Source organism: Crocuta crocuta, unplaced genomic scaffold (assembly GCF_008692635.1).
Source record: "Crocuta crocuta isolate KB4526 unplaced genomic scaffold, BGI_CrCroc_1.0 scaffold70, whole genome shotgun sequence".
Taxonomy (NCBI): domain Eukaryota; kingdom Metazoa; phylum Chordata; class Mammalia; order Carnivora; family Hyaenidae; genus Crocuta; species Crocuta crocuta.
Window position 1 is genome coordinate 1,919,469 of NW_027528417.1, and position 22,750 is coordinate 1,942,218.

Sequence of the window (22,750 nt, forward strand, 5' to 3'; positions counted from 1 at the left end):
GTGGACTTACACAAAATAAGTAAAACTGAGTGTAACTTGATTATAGGTTCTTTTGTCATGTGATTTGGGACAGAAATGTCTTAGTCTGCAAAGGTTCAGGTGGAGTTTAAGGTTTTGATTTGCTTCTACTGGCTAAGGAAACAGCCAGAATGTCTTTGCTTCAGGAGAATACAGCTGGGGGTGGGGGTGGGGGTGGAGAAGGATCAATGCAAGTGTGGATCAGGAGGGGAAACTGAGGGCCCCAGGCCATGGGAGCGGTCTCTTTGCTTCTTCAAAACCAACCGCACCACCCAGCCTCTGTCAGTTTGCATCTACAGTCAGAGAGGCTCGGAAGCATAACCACTAGAGCAGAGGCTAAAAAGTTATCATCCACCAAAAAAGAAAACTGTACAGACTCACATCATGTGTGGGCAACTACTATTCTCGGAAAAAGACCTCACCTTTCTAGGCATAAATATACATGATGGTGTTTGAAAGGACACACGGAAGTGCTATAGAGTTGGTAAAAAACAATCTGTTATTTTTTAATATTTTTATTGATATGCTCAATAATAAAATACAAGTATTAATCAATACATTGGTACAGGATAGGTTTATATCCAACAACAGTAAAAGAATGATTCAAGTCACAGTAATACACTGATAGGTAAATAGTAGAACATTAGGAAAGCAAAGCTCCTTTAACTGAAGGACAGACGGGACCATCAGCTATGGGTCTGAGATCAAGTAATACAGGTAGCGAGAGTTTTTCCCACACAGGAAAGTGAAGGCAGTTTTCCAAGTACTGTGAATACACAAATATTAGGGAAGCAATACAATCCGTTTACTGTATACTTCTGCCAGGGTTCTCTGGGATTCAGTTCCCACATTTTGTTAGTGCCGGTGGTACCTAATGAAGGCATCGCATACAAGCTCAAAGGTCTGCTTCTTTATTCTCTAAGAAGGAACGTGCCCACTCACTAATATGCGTGTCTGGGTGTATTGTGTATCGGCCGTCTGCTCCCGCCACCCCTCAGCCAGCCCAAAGAGAGGTGCGCAAGCTCTAAATCTCTCCTACAAAGCTAGTCTTGGTCACTGAGCTCGGAAACCAGCAGAACAAAGCACCGTTGGCCTCTGAGTTCTCTGCCCCAATTGTGTGGAGAAACTAGACTTAGGTCCAGGAGGGCACTAGGGTACAGACGAGGTCTTAAAAAAAATTTCCTCCTGGTACCTTGTCAAATGGGCTGAAAAGCAGATTACGTCTATAGAGGCTGTCCTCCTCTGTCTGGTGTTAGGAGTGGAGGGCAACCAAGGCACGACTTCCCCCAGAGTCTGTCATTCTGCGGAGTTAACCTGTATTGTGTGCGGTGCATTACAAAGCCGTCAATCAACATTTAATAAGACAAGCCGGGATATTCGCGTATTCCCCCCTTTTCAATCTCCATTAAAAATAGAAGCACATGGAAAATGCTGAAGAAAGCCACACGCTTCTCAGAGCCCAAGTAAAATAAAGCTTGTGTGTGAAACAGCGATGACTAGAGAATGATAGCCTGTCGGTGCCTTACGACATGAGTGGCGTGTTAAGAAAATGAAGCTAGGGGGAAAAATACTCTAAGGACAAAATCTATAAGGTATTTATTTTTGGTCCTTTTAAAGAAAGTGCTCTCAACGCTCTCTGTATCCATGAGGAGACTTTAGAGTATNTGACATGAGTGGCGTGTTAAGAAAATGAAGCTAGGGGGAAAAAATACTCTAAGGACAAAATCTATAAGGTATTTATTTTTGGTCCTTTTAAAGAAAGTGCTCTCAACGCTCTCTGTATCCATGAGGAGAATTTAGAGTATTTCAATTAAAGGAAAAAGAGGAAAGCCAACAAGACCAAACAAAAATAATGGTATCTTAATCAATTTTCTCTCCCCTGGGCTCAGATAAATCATTTTCCTTTTGTCTGGACTTCTGTCAGCCTCGGATAAAATAAGGAAAATTTTGGCCGCTAGACTATTTTTTATAAAAGCTAATACGATGTCTGAAAGGCAAACAAAAATAAATCTGATATGAAGTTCCCATTCTGTCACTGGGAGGGTTTCATCAGAATGTGAATTTTCAGACCCTAATCGTCTCGCTGTAAGGCGCAAACATAAGCCGAAGGACCCACAGCGATATATAATAATATGAAATTCATATAAATCTAATAATATGAAATTCACCATCAGCTCAGATTAATTTCTGGCCAGTTTTTCCACGATTCAGAAATCACTACCAAAGTCCAAAAATATAAGTCTCCAAAGCTCAATGCACCTCAGTCACTATTTCTAAAGTTTCCTAAGAGCCAAGAGTTGGGTTTCTTATAGGCAAGTGCATTTTGGGAAGTGAGAGGTAAGACCCTCCAATAAGGAAGGAGAGTGGATACTAAGGGCGATATTTGGTTCAGTCTTATCAAGAGAGAGCCTTTGAGGAAACTCAGCACTACCGTGCTTACTTTTTTTAAGTTTTGTTTTTGTCTAAATTCTTTTGAATTCTTTCCCATTTGCAGTTTTCAGAGAGTCTGGAAAAAAAACAAATGTAATACTCTGTGACACACTGTTAAGCTAGTTTAGAATAGCTCATAAATGCGGGATGGAGCCAGCACACTCTTTCTTTGATTATTCTTTTCTCCCCCAGAACACGGTAGAGTGCCAGCTTTCCACTCATGCATACTGAGACGGATCCCGTTCATGCAGTGAATGAAAATGACTAGGGGGGGTACCTGATCCTGAAGGCTCTCTCCTCCTGGTCTGGCTGAGGATTCTTCACAGACAGCAAGACTCCGAGTCAGTTTCCCTTTTCCTGCTCCTGACTGGGGAGGGGAGAGAAGAGGCAAGGCAAGGAAAATAAAGACAACAAACAGAAAACATTCTCAAGTCATCTCCACTTTCCCAGGCCATTCCCACATCAGACTTCTACCACCGAGCCTCCGGCTGGCCACTCAGGGCCGTCTGTGTGCATTGGCTTCAAGACAGAGGCGAGGCAACAGGAAGAGAACGTGAGTGCATAGCATGCAAGGAAAGAACGCTTTTAGCAAACTGTGCCCATGGCGTCAGGAACATGTAAAGAATGAGTTGCTGCCATTTTGTGGTCATATAAGGAGAAAGAGGTGACAGAAATTAATTTCTACAAAAACCGAGTTGGGAGGGGGGGATGCTCTGAATGAAAAGATGCTTAGGAAGATGAGGAACGGGATCAGAGCACAGGCACCTGTTAACTTCGAGGGAGAATCCACTGGGGAGACTAAAACACTGACCCCAGATTTTACTTAAAATGAAAACAAAGCAAGCCGGTACTCATTTTGTGAAGCACTGTCAAATCTGCAATCGTGAAAACAGGATCAGATACGTACACTTGCGGCTACGTGAACCCTGAGTGCTCTAACTGCCATGTACGCAGTGTCAACAGGACCCCCTTACAGGCGGACAGGACCAGGAGAGCCAAGAGCCACGCGTGACCATTTGAATTCTTGGCAAATCTTTTAACCCCGGTGTACATTATGCAACTGACATCCATGATATCAGATCAATGTTCACTCTCCAGAATCCTACCTTGGATTTTCTTCTTTCTTGGTTCTGAGCTGCCAGCCGCCTCTGTATGTTAGAAACAAAGTAAAACAAACAAACAAACAAACAAACAGTAAACCAACAACGAGAGAGAGAGAGAGAGAGAGAGAGAGAGAGATCGCTAGAGTCCAGAAATCAATAGTAACATTAAGGTATTATAACCACTGAGGATTCCCCACCGTCTCTCCCAAACTTTTGACCTTTTTCACTTCTAACTCCTTCTCCTTACAGCAGCTACTGACTGGGGAAAAGCTGACCTTGAAGACTTTTGGCTATTATGTGGTTATCTGCCTTTGTACATTGGTATATAAAAAGAATTAACACCATTGTAGTTTGGTTCAAAGAAAATCAATATAGGCTATTTGCAAGTGCAGTCTGCCTTCCCTCCACCACATCTTTCTCTCATAAATCATGGTGTATTTAATCATATCACCTTTCCGGTACCGTCAATCACTCCCAACAACCCCAAGACCCCCCGCACCACCCCACCTCGGCCTGCCCTTTTCTACGGCTTTCTCTCTGTCCCCCTTGCCCTTTCTCTCTGGCTGTGAATTACAGGGCTTAAGGTTTGTTTGCTAATATGAACTGAACCTTAGCCTGCCCTCAAAGGTCCACAGAGCTCCCGTCTTTGATTTTTCTTAGTCTCATGATAATGAGCTAGGTCTTCAGCTTCCCAAGGAAGAGCAAATCCATTTTTAACTCTCAGCCAGCCTACAGCTGCCTCAGGGAGAAACCCTTCACGAGCTCCATGACACCGTCTGGAACTCACCCTGCAGATGCCGTGTGCAAATTCAGTCATTAGAGAGGATCTCTGGTCATTTTTTTCATTTCAAAGGGCATTTTGGAGCACGTTGTGGTCAGGAAGAAAAAGTCATTAATAATTAGGAAAGGAGAGAATTAGCTTTATGGATTTCCTATTAATTTCGTGGTCAAACTCTCCAATGGGGGGAAAAAAAGAAAGAAAAGAAAAAGAAAAACCTTCCAAGTACTCGGAAAGTGAAGGAAAGGCACTGTATCCAGTGCTGTGAGAGGCTAGGTTTCCAGGCTCACCTGCAACTCTAGCTTCTCCTCTTCATCCAGGCTCTCAGATTTCACAATGCCGTTCTCTGGGGTGGTCGTCTCCTGCTCGGTCCCCCCTTCCTCCACTATTGCCGGATTCAGGTCTCCTGGCTCCGACATCCTCCCAGACGCAAATTAAAATAACAAGGTTTGATGCCCTACAAGGTTAAGAAGTCAGAACACCAAGTCAGCGCACTGTGAAGCATTGACTATTATTCCTGCCGTATTTCATTTCTCCTTTTGTATTTGAATTCAAATGAGCAACTCAGGCAGCTCTGTCAATTTGATACAGAAGGAGAAGAACGAAGCAAGATCAAATCCAGTACCCAAGGCAAATGCAGGAGGCAGATCGGGGTGCCCTCTCCACACACACCCCCCCACACCCTTGCACACACGCTGGCAAAGATACACCTCGCCATCCAACCGGGTCGACAAATCTTAAATGGAGACATGGAACTCCCACACATCTACCAGTCCCTATGCCCCACTACAAAGTAGAAGGAAAAAGAAAAACAGAGTATTCATCCAACTCTTGAAGAAATGCCCTCAATCGCTGAGTCATGAGGTGCTATAGGCGTTTGGCAGTATTTCCAAGATGATTCGAAAATTATTTGCGAGTTTTTAACCACAGACATACTTTTCTAGGCACAAGGAATACAGTACACTGTTTAAGGGGCAACAATCAACCTAAGAGGTCATAATTCATATACATATATATACTCATATATATATATGCTCATATATATATATACATGTATATATATGTTATATATATACATGTATATATATGTATGTGTATATGTATATATATATATGGCATCTAAATTTGGCAATAAAACTTCCAGGGCCAACATTTTCAGGCTTCAAACTGACAGCTACAAATGCNATGTATATATATATATGAGCATATATATGTGAGTATATATATGTATATACATACATGTATATATATGTATGTGTATATGTATATATATATATATGGCATCTAAATTTGGCAATAAAACTTCCAGGGCCAACATTTTCAGGCTTCAAACTGACAGCTACAAATGCTCTCCCACGCTCCTGCCAGCTTTTGGGGCTGCACAGACCCTGTGGAAGGATCTAGAAGGCAGCACTAATGAAGCTACAGCCACTGAACTCCGCTACTCTGGGCTCATGGTAGACTACTCTGCAGACACTGGAAATGGCTTCCCCAAGGTAAAGCCTGTTACTATTTTTTGTCCCCCTCGACCTCCACACCACCCCTGACACTTCCCCTTCCTGATGGGCTGTCAAACGAGGTACGTGAATAACTGAGCATTTACTTCCTCCTCAGTTTTTCTCTCTCTTTTTGTTTTGTAAGTTGTGAGAAAGAATAAAAAGGAGAGAGAGGAAAGAAATAGGGAAGGAGTGAAGGAAGGAAAAAGAAAACGAGAGAGAAAGAAAGACACTGTGACCTAGAAAGTCTGTTCTTCCACAAAATTCCCCAGAAGCGAGGACTGTCCGCTCACCTGTCATTACAATGGTAATTAATACTGGACGCCTCAGTGCTATGTTTCTTTGGGAGTGTTTAATGACCATTTACTAAACTCAGAAGCTTGATTGCCAACTGCACAGAGGAGGCATGAGAAAAATCTCAACCACAGCCACTTTTGTTGCAAATTTGCTAAGATCCACCATGACAGAACAGATGGCATCTAGTGATCTCTTTAAAAACAATGCAGGCTTACTGGGCAAAGGATTATGGGAATGCAAAAGGAAGAGTTTTCCAAAGTCTGGTGGCTTGAGTCTATGAGTTACTGGTGAGCAATGCTTTTAAGTTTGAGGAGGCTCTACGATAGTCCATCCAGTGTGTTCAAATGGTTCCTCACACTTCAGTGACCCTGGGTGTGTAGTTAACAAAGGTTGTTTCTCGAGGGCAAACATCTTGTTTCTCAACGTTTTGGGAAAGGGAAGGAGACGGGATTTTTTGTTGCCCTAACTCTTTCTTCGAAGCCTTTCAATAAAAAAAAGAAAAAAAAAAGAAAAGAAAAAGAAAAGCAAGATTGTGACCAATTTTAAAATGGAAGGAACAACTCCAGCTCTAACTTTATAGACCCTTCTAAGCCAACTGAGTCCCTGCCACAGATCTCGTCCATTTTGGCTACACTTACTGACCTCTTCTTGGCAAACAGGCACATTTATACAATGACAAAACACAGATGAGACGACAGCCCGACAACGAGGCCTTTACCTTTCGTAAAGCAGAGTTCCTGCTGTCGGTCTTGGTGACTTACTAGCAGCTTCAGTTGCTCTACCCCGGGAAAATCCACACAAGTGATCACAGACAGCTGGAGTCCCATGTCCCCATTAACAGTTCAGAATGCCCATCTCCATGCGAGCCCCTTACACAGTGTGACACATCGTCAACCTGAAAAAAAGACGAAAAGTCAATAGTGATAATTGCAATAGTCATGGCAGGGCGAAGGACCAAATAAATCAGACCAGATTTCGAACGCTAATGACCAGCTTCCAGCAAATCACGTTCACGGCTTGATCCAGCCCCACCTGTCTCGGGCAGCCTGCTTCTTCTCTAATGAAGGCTGCAGCCGACTGTTCAAGTCAGAGCGGCGCCCACGCAGGGAGCTAAAATTAACAATTGCATTATGCACCGAAGATTACTCACTTCAATTTTAACCTTTTTTAGTGAAATCTCGCACTTTATATTAAAAAATTAAAAAAAAAACAAGCTCATGTGTTTGCTTCAATGAGGATTGAGATCACCCTATGAACTAAAGTCTTGCCTCCTTTTTGAACCAAAGCTCTGTTTTAACGATGGACGGATGTAATATACTTTCATGCCGTTTCTGTGACTCCTTTCTTTAGAAAAGTTGTCCTAATGAAGCGTATTTTGAGATTTTGACTTCACGACTTAGCTGTAAAAGGAAAGGGAAGAAAGGAAGGAAGGAAGGGAGGGAGGGAGGAAGGAAGGAAGGAAAAAAGAAAAAAGGAAAAAGGAAAAAAAGAAAACTTTCATAATGGCAGGGCAGAGAGAGCTCTTTGCTCCCCACTTACAGTTTGGGAGGAATTCCTAATTATCCTCTTTGGGCAATGAACACAGTCCCCCATTCTCCTCCATCCCCACTAGGATTACCACCACCAGCTGGGCTTTCTGTTTGACAGCATAGAAACACTGTCAGATTTGCAAACTTTGAGCCTGTTGAGAACAATCCATGCTCTAATGTGCACTTTCCTCTTCTCACAACTCCTACAAGAACAGCGGCAAAGACAGCTTGAATGCAAACACAGAGATGGATTCCTAATAACATTTGCCAAAACCAAGCGGTATCTCTCCCTGCTGCGGCAGCTCTGGGGCACACCTGCTTAACTCCAACGGCACGCACACCTCTTCTACCACACACCCATCTTTGCAAACACCGAAGGCATCTCAGTTATTTCGTCCGAGGTTGAGAAACACTCTCTGCCTTCCCCTGGCTGCCTCCACCCCCTCCCAAGTTTAAATGAGCACAGCCGGCTCCTCACCGGATTTTACTGTGGCTATATTAACAACATATTGGATTACAACACCATTTGCTGTGCCAGGGAAAAACAACTGTTGAAAATGTGATCACTAATACGGTCGATAATTTCTAGGTTTACTCCTGCTTTATGAAAATGGCTAATTTGGCTTTACCATGTTTCTTTTGTTGTTAGACACTATAGAACTATGAGAGATAAATGAACATGCATTTTGGACAAAAATGGATCACTAATCAACAGTCATTTTGATTTTTCAATTTCAACCATGGCTACTTGACTAACACTTGATATTAAATAGAAGTCAACACGTCTTACAATCAGGATCTATTTAAGTAACCAGCCCATTAAGTTAACATGTCTCAGAATAGGCACAGTCATGGATGGAATTACCACATGCTTTTTGGATTCTGTTTTCCTTTCCTCCAAGAAAATGAAGTTATCAACGATCACCGCAATCTTTTGGTCTTCTTTCTCTGATCCTCATATTTGTACAGTGGCATTTAATCCAGCAGGTGAATGGCAATGCAGTTTTCAACTCTAAGCCGTAGATGCATTATTCCAGCCCCCAGTAGGTGGATGCAAGATATAATTCTTGCCACGAAGAAAGAAGAAGAACAAACTGGTATTCACGTAACCAACCCAAAGCGTGAACAGCCTGGTTGCATGTGTGTGCGTAATTACCAGGACACGTTTTGAAATAGCACTGAGCTCTAAAGTCAGCGAGGTATTATTCTTGCATGCCTGAATCATAAAGTCATCATCTACTGAGATAAAAGAGAATGCAGACATATGGGAATGAGCAGAGAGGAACATATGGATCACAAATATTTTTGTAACTGATTAAAATTGTTCTCTTTGCTAAGAAAGCCGTGCCAGGAAATCAACCCTACTCCAGCTCTTCTGTTCGCCAAACTACCCGACTCTTCCACTGCTATTTAATCATAATCTGTTCAAATTTCCCCCCCATTTTCACAAGAAAGCAAAACTATTTTTAACAAATATCTTTGATCCAACATTTGAATAATGGATATTCTGGCCAAGTTTCGATTGTGATAGTGGGTTGGGGGGGATGAAGAAAAAGGAGGCTCTACGCAAATGCACAAAATAAAAATTACTGTAGTTCTTTCAGTGGAAATAATCTTTTAACTATAATTTAGGGGATAGTACTTAGCAAAGGCAGTCAATCGCTTGTAAAACAAGCTATAGGAAATTGATCAGCAGGGCCGTGAGCTGTTTACGATGCGAAAAATGAGTAAAATCATTACTGTTTCACATGATAGTTAGGTTTTCTTCTCGAGTTTACTTTAGAGTTGAAAATAGTAGCAACTGTGGGATCGTGCGGATGAGAAAGACAGGGAGAGGCGAGCAAGGCATAAGCCCTGGGCCGTCACGTGGGGAGAGTTCAGGATTAGATTCAAATTCCAGGAGTGATTTCATTCTCAGGGGATAGCTAAAATAGGAAATTAAAGTTGAATTCTATTAGCAAGTTGGGAAGGTCACCGTATTAGTCACTTTCCTCATACTCTTTTTACTAACAATTAACACAGGATGACTAATCTTATCCCAAATCAATAGTGGTCCTAGATGATGAAATAACACAATCAACATTGATATATTGGAACAATTGAAATGTTTCCCCCCCTCCCCCAATGCATCCTCCCTTCTTTTTTATTTTAAGCTGGTACAGGTTCTGCAAACATATGTCACTTGCAAATCATGGTGATATTAGTGATCTGTCTATTGGTTGTGCAAGGTTTTCAAAAGCTGTGACACCTTATAAACTAACGGTACATCCTATTCTCAAAATGGTTATTCCGTTAATGCTTAAAAATATTTGGAGCATGTAAAATTAAGTTTAAAGAGTAAAATAAAATGGAATTGGAATATGGTCCTTTCAGAAATCAACCTTGACATAAACAGAGTTTACAGACTAACATCTTCAGCAGGATTAAATGTTCCCCAGGTGACCAAAACCATCAATAATGAATTTTCACATAAGTTTAATTTCCCAAAGAAAATGTTCTTTGTCAATACAAGAAACAGTCGACCAGGAGTTCCACTCTTGAATTAAGTTTTATGGTCAACCTAATGCCCAGGCATTCTGTAACATTCTTGAGCCACTCATGCAAATGCCAAAATAGCCAGACAACTGTTTGGGAGGAAGAACCAAGGGGGATATTTAAGAACATACTTGGGTTTTAGATGTAGACAAATTTTACATGAATACTCTCATTTGGGTGTTAAGAGTCAGGCAGCTCACAAACATGCAGAGCGTTTATGTAAGACATCACTTTTTCTTCTTTGCCCAGGATAATTAACAAAACACAAACCCAACGTAGATCAACATGGAGCAGAATTCCAGTAACAGAAATAACTGGCATCACAGCTTTGGACATAAGAAGAGCCCCCATGAGAATCACAAGTGCCTTTATTTAAAAAAAAAAATTTTTTTTAATGTTTATTTATTATTGAGACAGAGAGAAACAGAGCATGAGTGGGGGAGGGGCAGAAAGAGAGACACACACAGAATCCGAAGCAGGCTCCAGGCTCTGAGCTGTCAGCACAGAGCCTGACATGGGGATCGAACCCACAAACCATAAGATCATGACCTGAGCCGAAGTTGAACGCTGAACTGACTGAGCCACCCAGGTGCCCCCGCACGTGCCTTTAAAACAAGACAGATCTGATCTCAATAAAAACATCCAATGGAGAAAAGCCAATGTTTCAATTCTCCATTCTTCTAACAAGTCTTTATGGAACCTCTACTATGTGCAAGAATGTTCCCCATTATGACATGATATTCAAGTCAACTAATACAGTCTCAAAAAACTCACTTTTTTCCTAAAAATGCAAAATAAAGGTTAACTAATTTCTAATGGATCTGCATGAGAAATTTCAAAGATGGATTGAGTAATATTATCGTCACCATCCACTTTGTGATTCTTCATGAACTGGAAAGTAAAGATGACATCTGCTTTTGTAGTTCTTAAATGTTTCCTCACTGTATCTCAAAGGCACTAACCATAAACTTGGGAAAGCAGTCTGAGGCACTGGACCCCGGAGTGAGTATTTGGGTCTCCCCATAGAGTGAACTACTTGATGGAAGCAATAACATGAAATGTAGGTGGGATTGGTAGAAGATCTTACATTTGGGTTCTGAAAAAACAGGTTACATCACTTGGAATTTTTAGCTCAGACAAGAGAAGACTTAGAAAGGACATCATAGCTATTTTCAAATGCTTACAGAATATTCAGAGAAAGAGAAATTAGCCTTGCTTGGTGTTGCTCCAAAATTTAGAACCAGGGAAAAAAAATAAAAAAGAATCTACCTTTTTAAACATAGAACTACCATATGACCCAGCACTATATATATATATACTCCCAGTATATATATGTAGTGGTTCTATGTTTAAAAAGGTAGATTCTTTGTGAAAAATCCTTTATATAAATATATATACATATGTATATGTATATATATATATATATATCCAAAAGGACTGAAAGCAGGGACTCGAACAGATACCTGTACACCAGGGTTCATGAGAGAATTATTCATAATGGCCAAAAGGTAAAAACAACCCAAGTGTCCAACCACAAATGGATGGCCCCTACATACACAGCCTTAGAGAGGAATGGAATCCAGATACGTGCTACAACATGGATGAACTATGGAAACATTAGGAGCCAGACACAGATCAAATATTGTATAATTCCGCTGATATGAAGTACCTAGAATGGGCAAACCCATAGAAACAGAGGGTAGATGTTTCCAGGGGCTGGAGGTCAGGAGGAAAGGAGTTGTTAATTAATGGGTACAGAGCATTTGTTGGGGACGACGAAAAAGTGGTGGGTATAGATGTGGTGATGGTTACGCAACATTGTGAATGCATTTAACTGCTGAATTGCACATCTAGGAAAGGCTAACATGATCAATATTATGTTATGTATATTTTATCGCAATAAAAATAAACTAAAAAAGCTTTTTCTTCCAGAATGTGATATAAATCACAAGTAAACAAATCAACATACATACAAAGAGATCAAAGGCAGAAAATGATTGTAAAGAAGAGGAACTGTCATTCTACTTTACAAATTTCCTCTGACGTATCAATAACACACACACGTGAGGGCAAGTTCTGTGGATACAACTAGCCTAGGCTTGCACTTGACTCACATACATACCCAATAAATGGACCATTACCATCGTCATCTTCACAGCCTTGACGTTGGCAAGATAAGCTTTGCCATTGTATTTATTTTATCCAATGTGGATGCTGCAAGAATAAAGAGGTTAGGATACATTGTCTGGAGAACCTTCCACCGCACCTCTGTCAGAATCAAGGCGAGTGTGGCCAATGTGTTCTCCCCACACAAAGTAACGGACACCATTTCTAACTGAAAAAGGCAGCGCTGGGCACATTCTTAGAGCCATGTCAACATGGGGCCATCGATACTGGCCTGGCTGAGGGAGATGGATGTAACAAAGCCGTTGGTCAGTAGCAGCTTGTCACATCACGGACTTGGTTTTTGGCATCTTTTCTATTGCCAACAAGGAGAATTTTCTGACCGAAATCAACGCCACAGAGAACAGAACTAACAGCCCTGGGGCCTGCTGCCATGATTGAAAATGATCCAAGACTCTGAGAAAGCACTGAGGATAATGTGGCTGTCACAGTACGGTCACGGAGACTGGGTCCATTCTTGGAAATTTTAAGTAGTCTCAACCTTTATAATCCATACAAGTTAATGACCACCTTTATTTCCTATCTCCTTCTAAGAGAAGCATGATTTAGCCATATACAAGGTAATATCATCTACCTCCGGCCAGGTCCAAGCTTAAGTACTCAGAGAACCACAGCACCGCAAAAAACCTTGACATCAGCCAGTCTGGCTGATGTCACATCAAGTGACCCGGGCTAGATCCACAACCATAGAGTCACATAGTGGAGTCAAAAACTTTGTCACTTTAATTGGGGATCAGAGCTCTTTCCTCTAGTGATGATTCTACTACAAACCTAGACCAGGCTTACCTACTCTGTGCAATTCTTTTCCAGGATCCTCAAGAGAGAACAACACATTGTCATTCACTAGACCACTGTTGTCCTTCCTCTCACATGAGCCAGCAAATACTGCACAGAACCTGCACAGACGTATCATCTGATGATGGCCTGTGTTTCTTCCGTGATTTTATCCCTAATATCACATGGACATATGTGCGCTTCTAGACAGCCTCTCTCTTTTAAAATCCTAAAAGCTCCTAAACCATAATTACAGAACGACCAAAATTCTCTACTAGCTATTTGCCCAATTTCTTCCTTCTCCTTCTAGAATCCACAGTACCCATATTTCCAGAAGCCATACAGGAAATCACATGCCTGCAGGATTCTCAGACAAAGTGTGCCCAGGGTTTGTAGGAAGGCATTATAAATGTTTAATGTGGCTGAATCAATTAGAATCTATACTGGTGTAACCTTTACAAATGAGGGTCTCTCTGATCTTCAGGTGACAAAAAAAGAAAAGAAAAAAAAAGAAAGGAAAAGGAAAGGAAAAGAGAAGAAAAGAAAAGGAAAAGAGAAGAAAAGAAAAGGAAAAGAGAAGAAAAAAGAAAAAAGAAAAGGAAAGGAGAGGAGAGGAAAGGAAAGGAAAGGAAAGGAAAGGAAAAGAGAAGAATGTCAGCCAAAAGATAAAAGAAAAGAAAGTCAGGCTCTCAGACTTGGGGAGCTCCTTTGTCACCCAAGTGTAACTAAAACAAATATTCCACAAACTTAAATAACCCTGCTGGGATCTTGTTGAAAATGTTACCATATAACTTTGCCAAAACAAAACAAAAAATGTTCCTGAATAATTAGATCTTCCAGGAACCCCACTGAGTTACACACTGATCCTAAATATTTCCCTCCATATCAGTGTACTGTTATCTCCAGTACACTGGAGGCTTGGGGGTTACCAGCTGAAATGGTGACTTTTGCCTGGGTGTTCTCAATCTCACAGGTGTTCGGACTTCCAAATGCTAATTTCGGTTCAGTTCAATACAGATTTCCAAAATGCCCTCTCTTAGAGATCTGGATGCCAACAAAATAATCCAATATCTATTTTCAGTTATGTGTGTTAGAGACACCTTATGATGGAGGAAGAATGTATCACAAAATGCATAGTTTCAACTCTGGCTTACACGATTAAAAGTTATAAAAATTCATCATCAAGAGAAAAGGCACGTCAAAAAAAGGGAGGGGAGAGATATTAATTTTATTCAGCATATCTGACATGAACTCTTCTCCTTCATTCCTACAAGAAGCGAAAGAAGCGTCTGTCACTTCAAAAACAATGAAACTTAACAAATATGACGCAATGACAGGTGACAGGGTAGGAGCTAAGTGCTTGAGTTATTAAAACCTTTGTTGCAGAGAAGACGAAAGAAAAAGGCATGTAGATAAAATGAATAACAATGAAGATAAATTGAGAAATTGCTATTCTGTCAGGTGTTTGAAATGACCATAAAATCCATGTGTTTTTTTTCCCCCACATGCAAACAAGGAAAAATTAAGTTCCCATCGCTCTGATATCTTTGGTTTTCACGTGCCAATCTGTAGGATTCAGTGCCATCGATCATGAATTATCAGAATTGCCTTTTCAAAATTATCATTAGATACAATCATTACCGAACCTGATCAAAAGAAACAACACAGGGGTTTAAATAACCCACCCAGGACCTCGGCTCAGTGTCCCTTGCACACCCCAGCCGATAGCAGAAGATTGGAAAGGTTTTCCAAAGGAGAAAAGGAATTAAAGGGTGTTTCCCAAAATAAAAACGCCAAATATCTTAAGGATCTCAAGGGTCTCTAACTGCACGCGGATTGTTCTCCTCCCAAAAGGGAAGGAGAGAGACCTGGCAGAAACGGATTCATGCCGCCATCCCGAGTACAGCTTGGGGAATTTCAGGAGACACAGGCACAAAGGGAATGAATTTCTGGTTTTGCAGAGCAGCTCTGGGCTACAATTGTGTGTTGGCATCCTGATGGCAAGCTCCTACAGGATTCAACAGCCACACCAGCAACTGCTTTGCCTGAGTATGTGCTTTGACGTAGGTCATTTCGGACTGTTTTCCGTAGATAATGACACTATCCTCATATCAACTCTGCACCATTCACTGCTGGCCTAGAACCGGAAGGACAGCAAGCTGCCTATTTGTCCAGTGTGAAGTGTTAGGTCTGCTGGCTGCTGCCTCCTTCAATCACTGAACCTTCTGGGTCTTAGAAATGCAGATGAGTCATTCTGGAACAAGCCTCAATATTTGAATCAAGCATTAAAAANTACAGTGGCCGAGTTTTCTGCCTGTTTAAGTCTACCTCTGTATTATCTCCAGTACTGGGGACAATGCCTGGCACACAGTGGGGCTTGTTGACTCAGTGACTCGGTGACTCAGTGCAGTGTAATCAGTGATGGCCAGGTGACTTCTCTGTGGTCCTGCTCTCTCCACCTAAAAGTCAAGGCATCTAAGCACTCAGAGACCTACTAATCAGTGTGGTAGGTCTCTGAGTGAAAGGTTAAGGGAACTCCCCCCACAAGGCCACTAAAAGGCAACATGTGACACGTTGCTGAAAGTACGGATTAAAGAAGGTTCTCGTCTGGCTGTGCTCTGATAGAGTGGGATCTTATTTATTGACCTTCTGCATGGAGTAGGGAAAGAGATGGTGCTGGTCCTGAAGGAGCTACCCGTTGAAGGAGAATTCAACGGACAAAAGAGATTTAAGAGCCAAGCTCCTGAGAGCTAAAGCACATGACACAAAGGATACCCACCCAGCGCCGCTGACCCCACTTGGAGTTTTCTCAAAGACTTCCGCTCTCAAAGGCAATTTTGAGAGCAATCTTCGGGGAAAGAATAGATACAATTAACAGAACATGTTAGACGGTGGGAAGACATTTCTACTAAAGATGGTCCCCTGAACGGAAGACACACGTGTGGGTGAGTTTCTCCAGGCTGTGGGCAGCTTCTGAGTTTTCTCGAGAAAAGCGATGGCCAGGATCAAATGCATGATTTCTCATCGTTCAGCTGGCCTTGCCCCCATTTCCAGGCTAAAGGAGGTAAGAGAGGTAGGGCCTCACATTTGTCCTGAAGCCACTCCCCTCCCTGATGACGCGCAGTGTCCTCGAGTGCTCTCACACAATGGAGCGCTCGCCGAAGTGTCACCGCACTTCTCGGGCTGACATGACACATGCTTTGGGCGCAAAGAAGAAGGTGATCTATCTTCATCGCATGGGCCAGTTCTGTCCCTTCTGAAAGCAAGAGCCTTGTATTTTCCCTGCTGTGTGTCTTCTTTCTCTACGCCGCATTACACGAAATGATGCGGCGACAGCCCCGCAAACCAGGTCATGAGCTCTGAAAAGCCACTGTGCTGAAATCGACATCTCTGCCAGGGAGCATAGCATTCGATAGGTAATTCCCTGCCCTCCTCAGACTTCCTGTTGGAAGACGCACCTGAAAGTCACCATAAATGAATGCCTTTGGCATTCGAGTGTTTTGGGTTCCAGTGGGGAGCAGCATTGCATTGGAGTCTTTCCTCACCACAACTCAATCTCTAGGGGCCTATTACAGAGGAAGATGTAGGAGAGTAACAACAAACCCACCCCAGGCCCTGCGTGTGCATTTGGGATCTCAAGGGCTGAAGGAAAGATGCTAGAAGGGCTTCAGACGGTGCCTCCTTTCCAGAAGACAGGAAAGAGCTATTTGTCTACAGAGACAGGACTCTTGGGGGCTCGAGTAGAACAAATGGATGGTCAGTGAGAGCCAACAGGCAGAACGAGGTCTCTGAGCATTTAGTTCTAAGCCACCGAGAGTCTGGCTGGATTTGGATCTTGCTCTAAATAGAAGCATCCTGAAGAAATGCTGCAGGTGACCAGCGGTGGCCATTGGTGGATAATTCCCTGGACAGAGGGCCCCGGGGCCAGGGTACCTCCCCCAGCAGACATGCATGCACGCCAGTTGGCTTGAAGGAGAAACGGGTATTTTCCGGGGGGGAGAACCTGTGCAGGAACTCACAGCCCAGAGTGTGTGGTTTTGCGGAGCCCAGGGCTCAGCCAGAAGACCTACGAACTGGTGCGCATGTTGGGGGGGGAGGCAGCACCCCAGCTCTGGGGTCACCTGCGGCACTGCTGATTGGACCCCAGATGCTGCGCTTGGAAAGTAACTCAAAGGGCACAGGTGGTTGGTCATTTAAGAGAGGGGGCTGCAGCTTACAGTCGGCTCGCCGGCTGTCCATCCCGGAGTGCCACACCGGCCACCCCACGGTGTCAGAACTGCAGTCCTTTGACTGCTCTCTTCCTCAAAAGGCTGGCCCTGCTGCCTGAACGTGATGATGCCTCCCCTTTCTTCCTGCCCCCACCTTTTGTAAAGTTTCTATTACTTTTTAATTTATTTTTAAGAGAGAGAGAGGTAGAGACAGAGTGTGAGTAGGGGAGGGGTAGAGAGCGAGGGAGAGAGAGAATCCCAAGCAGGCTCCACACTTAGCACAGAGCCTGATACGGGGTTCAAACTCTGGACCAGCGAGATCATGACCTGAGGTGAAGCTGGACACTCAACCGACTGAGTGCCCCAGGCGCCCCAGGTTTCTATAACCTTTTTTTTTTTTCAATTTTTTTATTTTTGAGAGAGAGAAAGAGAGAGACAGAGCATGAGCAGGGAAGGGGCTGAGAGAAGGAGACACAGAATCTGAAGCAGGCTCCAGGCTGTGAGCTGTCAGCCCAGAGCCCAACACGGGGCTCGAAACCACGGACTGTGAGATCATGACCTGAGCCGAAGTCGGACGCTTAACCAACTGAGCCACCCATGCGCCCCTCTATTACTTTTTTTTTTTAATTTTTAATGTTTTATTTATTTCTAGGAGAGAGAGAGAGAGACAGCGTGAGCAGGGGAGGGTCAGAGAGAGAGGGAGATACAGACTCTGAAATAGGCTCCAGGCTCTGAACTGGCAGTCAGCACAGAGCCCGACGCGGGGCTCGAACCCACGAACTGCGAGATCATGACCTAAGCGAAAGTCGGACGCTTAACCGACTAAGCCACCCAGGCGCCCCCCTCTATTACTTTTTTAAGTTTTCGCTTGAAGGGACAGTAAGTCCGTTGCACTCAAGACTACAAGCATTTGCAGGTGAATGCCTTCTGGTTTGATGGGCTCCGAGCCTTCAATCCTAACAAACCCACAGCAAAGAGAATGGGCATGTTTGCGGTTTTAAAATACCTGTATTTTTAATGTCTAATACACTTTGATCATCTTATAGAAATACGGGCTGTCATAAGCTCTGTGAGGGATTACAGCCTGGTAGAGTTAGCTGTTGATGAAGAAAGTGGTTCTCAAACCACTTCTTACATGAAAGAACTGGAAGAAATGGTTGGTTGAATTCAAGAGATACATGGACTGTCTTGATGTAAGTGATGAGACATCGGCCTGTGGTCCTGGGCTAAAGGTTCCTGTGATTCCTTTTTTTTTTTTTAAGTTTATTTTTTGAGAGAGAAAGAGAGACAGAGTGCAAGTGGAGGAGGTGCAGAGAGAGAGAGAGAGAGAGAGAGAGAGAGAGAGAGAGAACCTGAAGCAGGCTCCAGGCTCTGAGTGGTCAGCACAGAGCCGGACGCGGGGCTCGAACCCACAAACCACGAGATCCAGACCTGAGCTGAAGTTGAATGCTTAACCCACTGAGCCACCCAGGTGCCCAGGTCCTGTGACTCGAATGAAAAAGGTCAAGTGTGTGCAGGAATCCCCAAGGATTCCTGATGGTGAGGTTGAAGATCTGGGGTTGTTTTATTCATGAATTCTTTAATGCCTCAGCTATGGGCCCGGAGGAGGTCATCTGCTTTGTACCTGTGCACTGTCATTAAAATGAAATAGTCCTTAAAGCATCCTTGGTTTTCTACGCACTTTGGTGGAAGAGAACTGCTGGGGACCCAGTGCAAACTGACATTTCTAGAAAGACATGAGGCCGTCCCATTCACTTTGAGGTCTCTGGTGTGAAGCCTTGCAGGTAAAGTTAAACATCAAATTGCATGTGGCATCCCTACCACCCAGTGGGACAGCCTTATCCCTGGAATGAGGCTGGAAATGGGTATCGCGCCAAAGAACAAAGACACAGGTGAGCGCCATTTGAAGTTCGCCAGCATGTGTGTACATCCAGGCTTCGGATCGGAAATGCCAGGCTGAAATCGCCTGGGAAAGAATGAGATTTGTGATTTGACACAGAAATAAAATATCCACCAGTCTTATATAATAGGCAGCACTCTGCTTTTGAGCTGTATCCTTATTTGTGATACCTTCACGATTTCAAACATAAATTTTAAAAAAGAAGTCAGTCGTGGTATTCACAATCAACAGCAAGAATCTGTATTGCTGGATATGGTCTCCTTAATAAAAACACCCAAGGCCTCCATATGAAGAAAAACATACAGTAGGGAAAAATATTATAACCTTTCTTTGCTCATAAGGGCAAATCAGGAAGGGAGAGGGGGAGGGAGGAGTGGGGAGAAGGGAGGGAGGCAGGCAGGCTGGCTTGACTGTCAGAAACAACATACAAAGTCAATATGTGAAAATGCAACACTGACTATTTGGAGGAATTCATGATGAAGGCTGCAAAAAAATTAATTTTAACGAGCAGACTTAAAACTAGAAAGACAAAAAGAGTCAATCGCCCATTATGACTCGTATTTAAGCGGAGGCGGCACTTGTCCGTTAGATAAATAACATGCGAGGCATAGCAGTTCCCTAGATTTGCTCCAGTATGGTATGCAGGGAAGTGTGCCCTCCACTTCACACGATTACACATTTTCACTGGGAAAAAAAAAGATACAAGGGAAGAACACAATGGGCTCCTGTTACCTTTCAAAAATAATCTACACGATGACAAGAAAAGTAATTTGAATACAGAAGTAGCAGTGAATTCTCAGCATATTAACATGAATCACTAGCCTCACAAGGTGGAAATACTAAGTGAGGATAAAGGCCTATCTATCTATATATTTAGAGAGAAGAGGAAGAAGGAGGAGGAGGAGTGGGGGGGGGTTGAAAGGAGAAGAAAGGGGAGGAAGCGGGGAGGAGGGAAGAGGGGGAGGGAGAGGGGTCCCAAACACTTCTTATAATCTGGAAGTTTCCATTTCAGTTCTGGAAATACCGGCTCTCTCAGGTGGAAACTCTGTGCCCTGACTACTCAGCCCTACGACCCTGGCACTTGCCCACAGATGCCAACTTCAGGTCACGCCACGATTATTCTGCACCTCAGAGACCCCAGCGCGAGCACGGGGACAGTAACTCGGAGGCAGGGCACGTTGGCCATTCCCTCAGCTGCTCATCCACCGGACTCCCCAAAATGCCGAACTGAGGGCGACTCTGCAAACCCCAAAGAAGGGCTGCCGGTCTACACACCCGCTGTGTGCTGTGTAGCGTTTAGCTGTCAATTCAGTCAGCCACAGTTTCGAAGATTTTTTTTTTCTTAAAAAAATGCTCTGGGGCACCTGTGTGGCTGAGCTGGTTAACTGTCTGACTCTGGATTTGGGCTCAGGTCATGATCCCAGAGTTGTGAGACACAGCCTCACTGGGGGCACCACGCGGAGTGTGCCGCCTGCTTAACAATCCCTCTCCTTCTCCCTCTGCCCCTCTCCCACCGTGCACTCTCTCTCTCTCTCTCTCTCTCTCTCTCTCCTCTCAAAAAATAAATGCTGTGGTTATAAGACAGAACCGACCTCATCGCCTGGCTTTCTCTGGCCACACCCTGGTTCAGGGGCCTCAAGGTTGTTGCTGACCTTGTGTCCTGGCCTTGTTATTAAAAACTCGTTGGGAAGTGTAGGAAGCCTCCTTTTAAAAGGGATTACGATGTAACATCTTCACCTATTTTATTTTCTCCGGAGTGCTATAAAAAAAAAAATTGGGAGTGGATTTACTCTGTTTGTTGTTTTTTTCTTTTCTCCTGAAAGCGTTAGGACTGAATTATTTGGGCAAGTCTCTTAGTGGATTTTGAAAGATAATTGCAGCCTTTTCTTGAAATAAACACTGAAGCAAATGTTTCTTTTTTCTGAATGACAATAAGAAGTTATTGATATTGTATCGGCCATGGTCTGTTTAAAGTGTAGCCTCTAACCTTTTAATATAACCTCTCTCTCAGGGCATGTGCGTGCGCGCGCACACACACACACACACACACACACACACCACACCTGGGAGATAGATAGATAGAGATATTAGATGCAATAAATGCAATATTTCTTAGATGTAATATATACTGGTTTCCCCCAAAACGTTTGTGGCTCCCACTTTTATTTCCTTATTTTAGTAGAGATGTGCTCCCACAAAAATGAATACTTCTGTATTTGACACTACTCCTCTCCCCAAAATGGATAAAAACAAAGTCCGAGAGGATTCAGGGATGTTCTAGTCATCATTCCTGGTATACAACAGCTAGAAACCCAGCACGTAACGATCTGCCTTTTTAAAACCAGTGTCTATTCAAGGGCATATATGGCCCAAGTCCCGGCTCCGTGGCCGGCTGCCGGAGTGCGTGCTCTCGGGGTGCTGCACCTCAGTTCTACGCAAACTTCCATCGCAGGTGAAGATGTTGTGTCCTATCGTTTCCCATTTCCGAGTAGACTGTATTTCCCTTTAACTAACTGTACAGAATCTCACATTGCTTCTTTGCTCTTCTTTTCTTTTAATGCAGGGTCTCCCCAAAATGCGATCAAACGGAAGCCAAGCTAGAGACGGAGCCCCGCTTTCAACGAACGTTGCAAAAAAAAAAAAGACTCGCTTCTTCAGGAAGAAACTGTCGGTTACTTACGTGTCTCTCCTGTAAGTTCTTGAAAAACAGGGACTGGCCCTCTTTTTCTTGCCCTGGAACACCTGACACTCGGTAATGGTTTAACGAAGCACTCATTTAATAAACTAATACATAAATACAACAAGTCGTGAGATGACGGGAACTTGTCATAATGCAAAACCTTGACGACTCACTTTCAGGTAAATGAGCCATTATCTCCGCACTGTCATGATCACTGCCATAAATCACATTGGTAAATAAAACCACTTTTGCTGTGATACGATTTAGGATTATATAAAGTTAGATGCTAATATAAACAGAGCCAATGTACCGCAATTCCAATACATCTACTGGATACTCACTATGTGACATCATTGTGTGACATTATTTTGATTAAAGAATATGGTATATATGGATTAAAATTTTTAACATTTATTTTTGAGAGAGAAAAAGAGAGAGAGAGAGCGGGAGACACAGAATCTGAAGCAGGCTCCGGGCTCCAAGCTGGCAGTGCAGAGCCTGATGTGGGGTTTGAGCCCACGACATGAGATCATGCCCTGAGCTGAAGTCAGACTGAGCCACCCAGGGGCCCCTATGAATTAAATCTTCAATGTCTCACTGCGGAGTAGAGGGAATGGGGTCACAGAGACTAAGTACCATAGCCAAGATTTTACTCTAGGAAGGGAAGAGTGGGGCCAGAGTTCAAACTGTGACAGCCAGGTCCCCACACCTCAGCTGTAGCCACAGCACTTTGAAATGAGCAAGGATCACAGACACCGCATGCCAAACAATAAATAATCAAACGCACCCTAAAGGGATGCCAGGGGTGACTCACAGGA

The 22,750-nt window shown here is 43.3% G+C and overlaps 1 protein-coding gene across 16 annotated transcripts in view; it reads right to left on the minus strand.

The window, feature by feature from the left end:
* The window catches only part of ARPP21 (cAMP regulated phosphoprotein 21), a 154,669-nt gene that overhangs the window by 105,246 nt on the left and 26,673 nt on the right, over positions 1-22,750 (minus strand). For 8 of the 16 annotated variants that reach the window (XM_077754276.1, XM_077754275.1, XM_077754274.1 and 5 more), the window contains exons 1-5: positions 8,517-8,760; positions 6,841-7,017; positions 4,620-4,786; positions 3,555-3,596; positions 2,726-2,815 (exon numbers count right to left, since the gene is read on the minus strand). In XM_077754276.1, coding sequence (XP_077610402.1) covers positions 2,726-2,815; positions 3,555-3,596; positions 4,620-4,748 — 261 coding nt within the window. In that variant the 5' untranslated portion in view covers positions 4,749-4,786; positions 6,841-7,017; positions 8,517-8,760. Of the gene's footprint in view, positions 1-2,725; positions 2,816-3,554; positions 3,597-4,619; positions 4,787-6,840; positions 7,018-7,091; positions 7,155-7,272; positions 7,296-7,440; positions 7,523-7,661; positions 7,693-7,966; positions 7,992-8,516; positions 8,761-22,750 lie in introns of those variants that run through there. The other 8 variants (XM_077754260.1, XM_077754264.1, XM_077754263.1 and 5 more) reach the window with 7 other exon arrangements.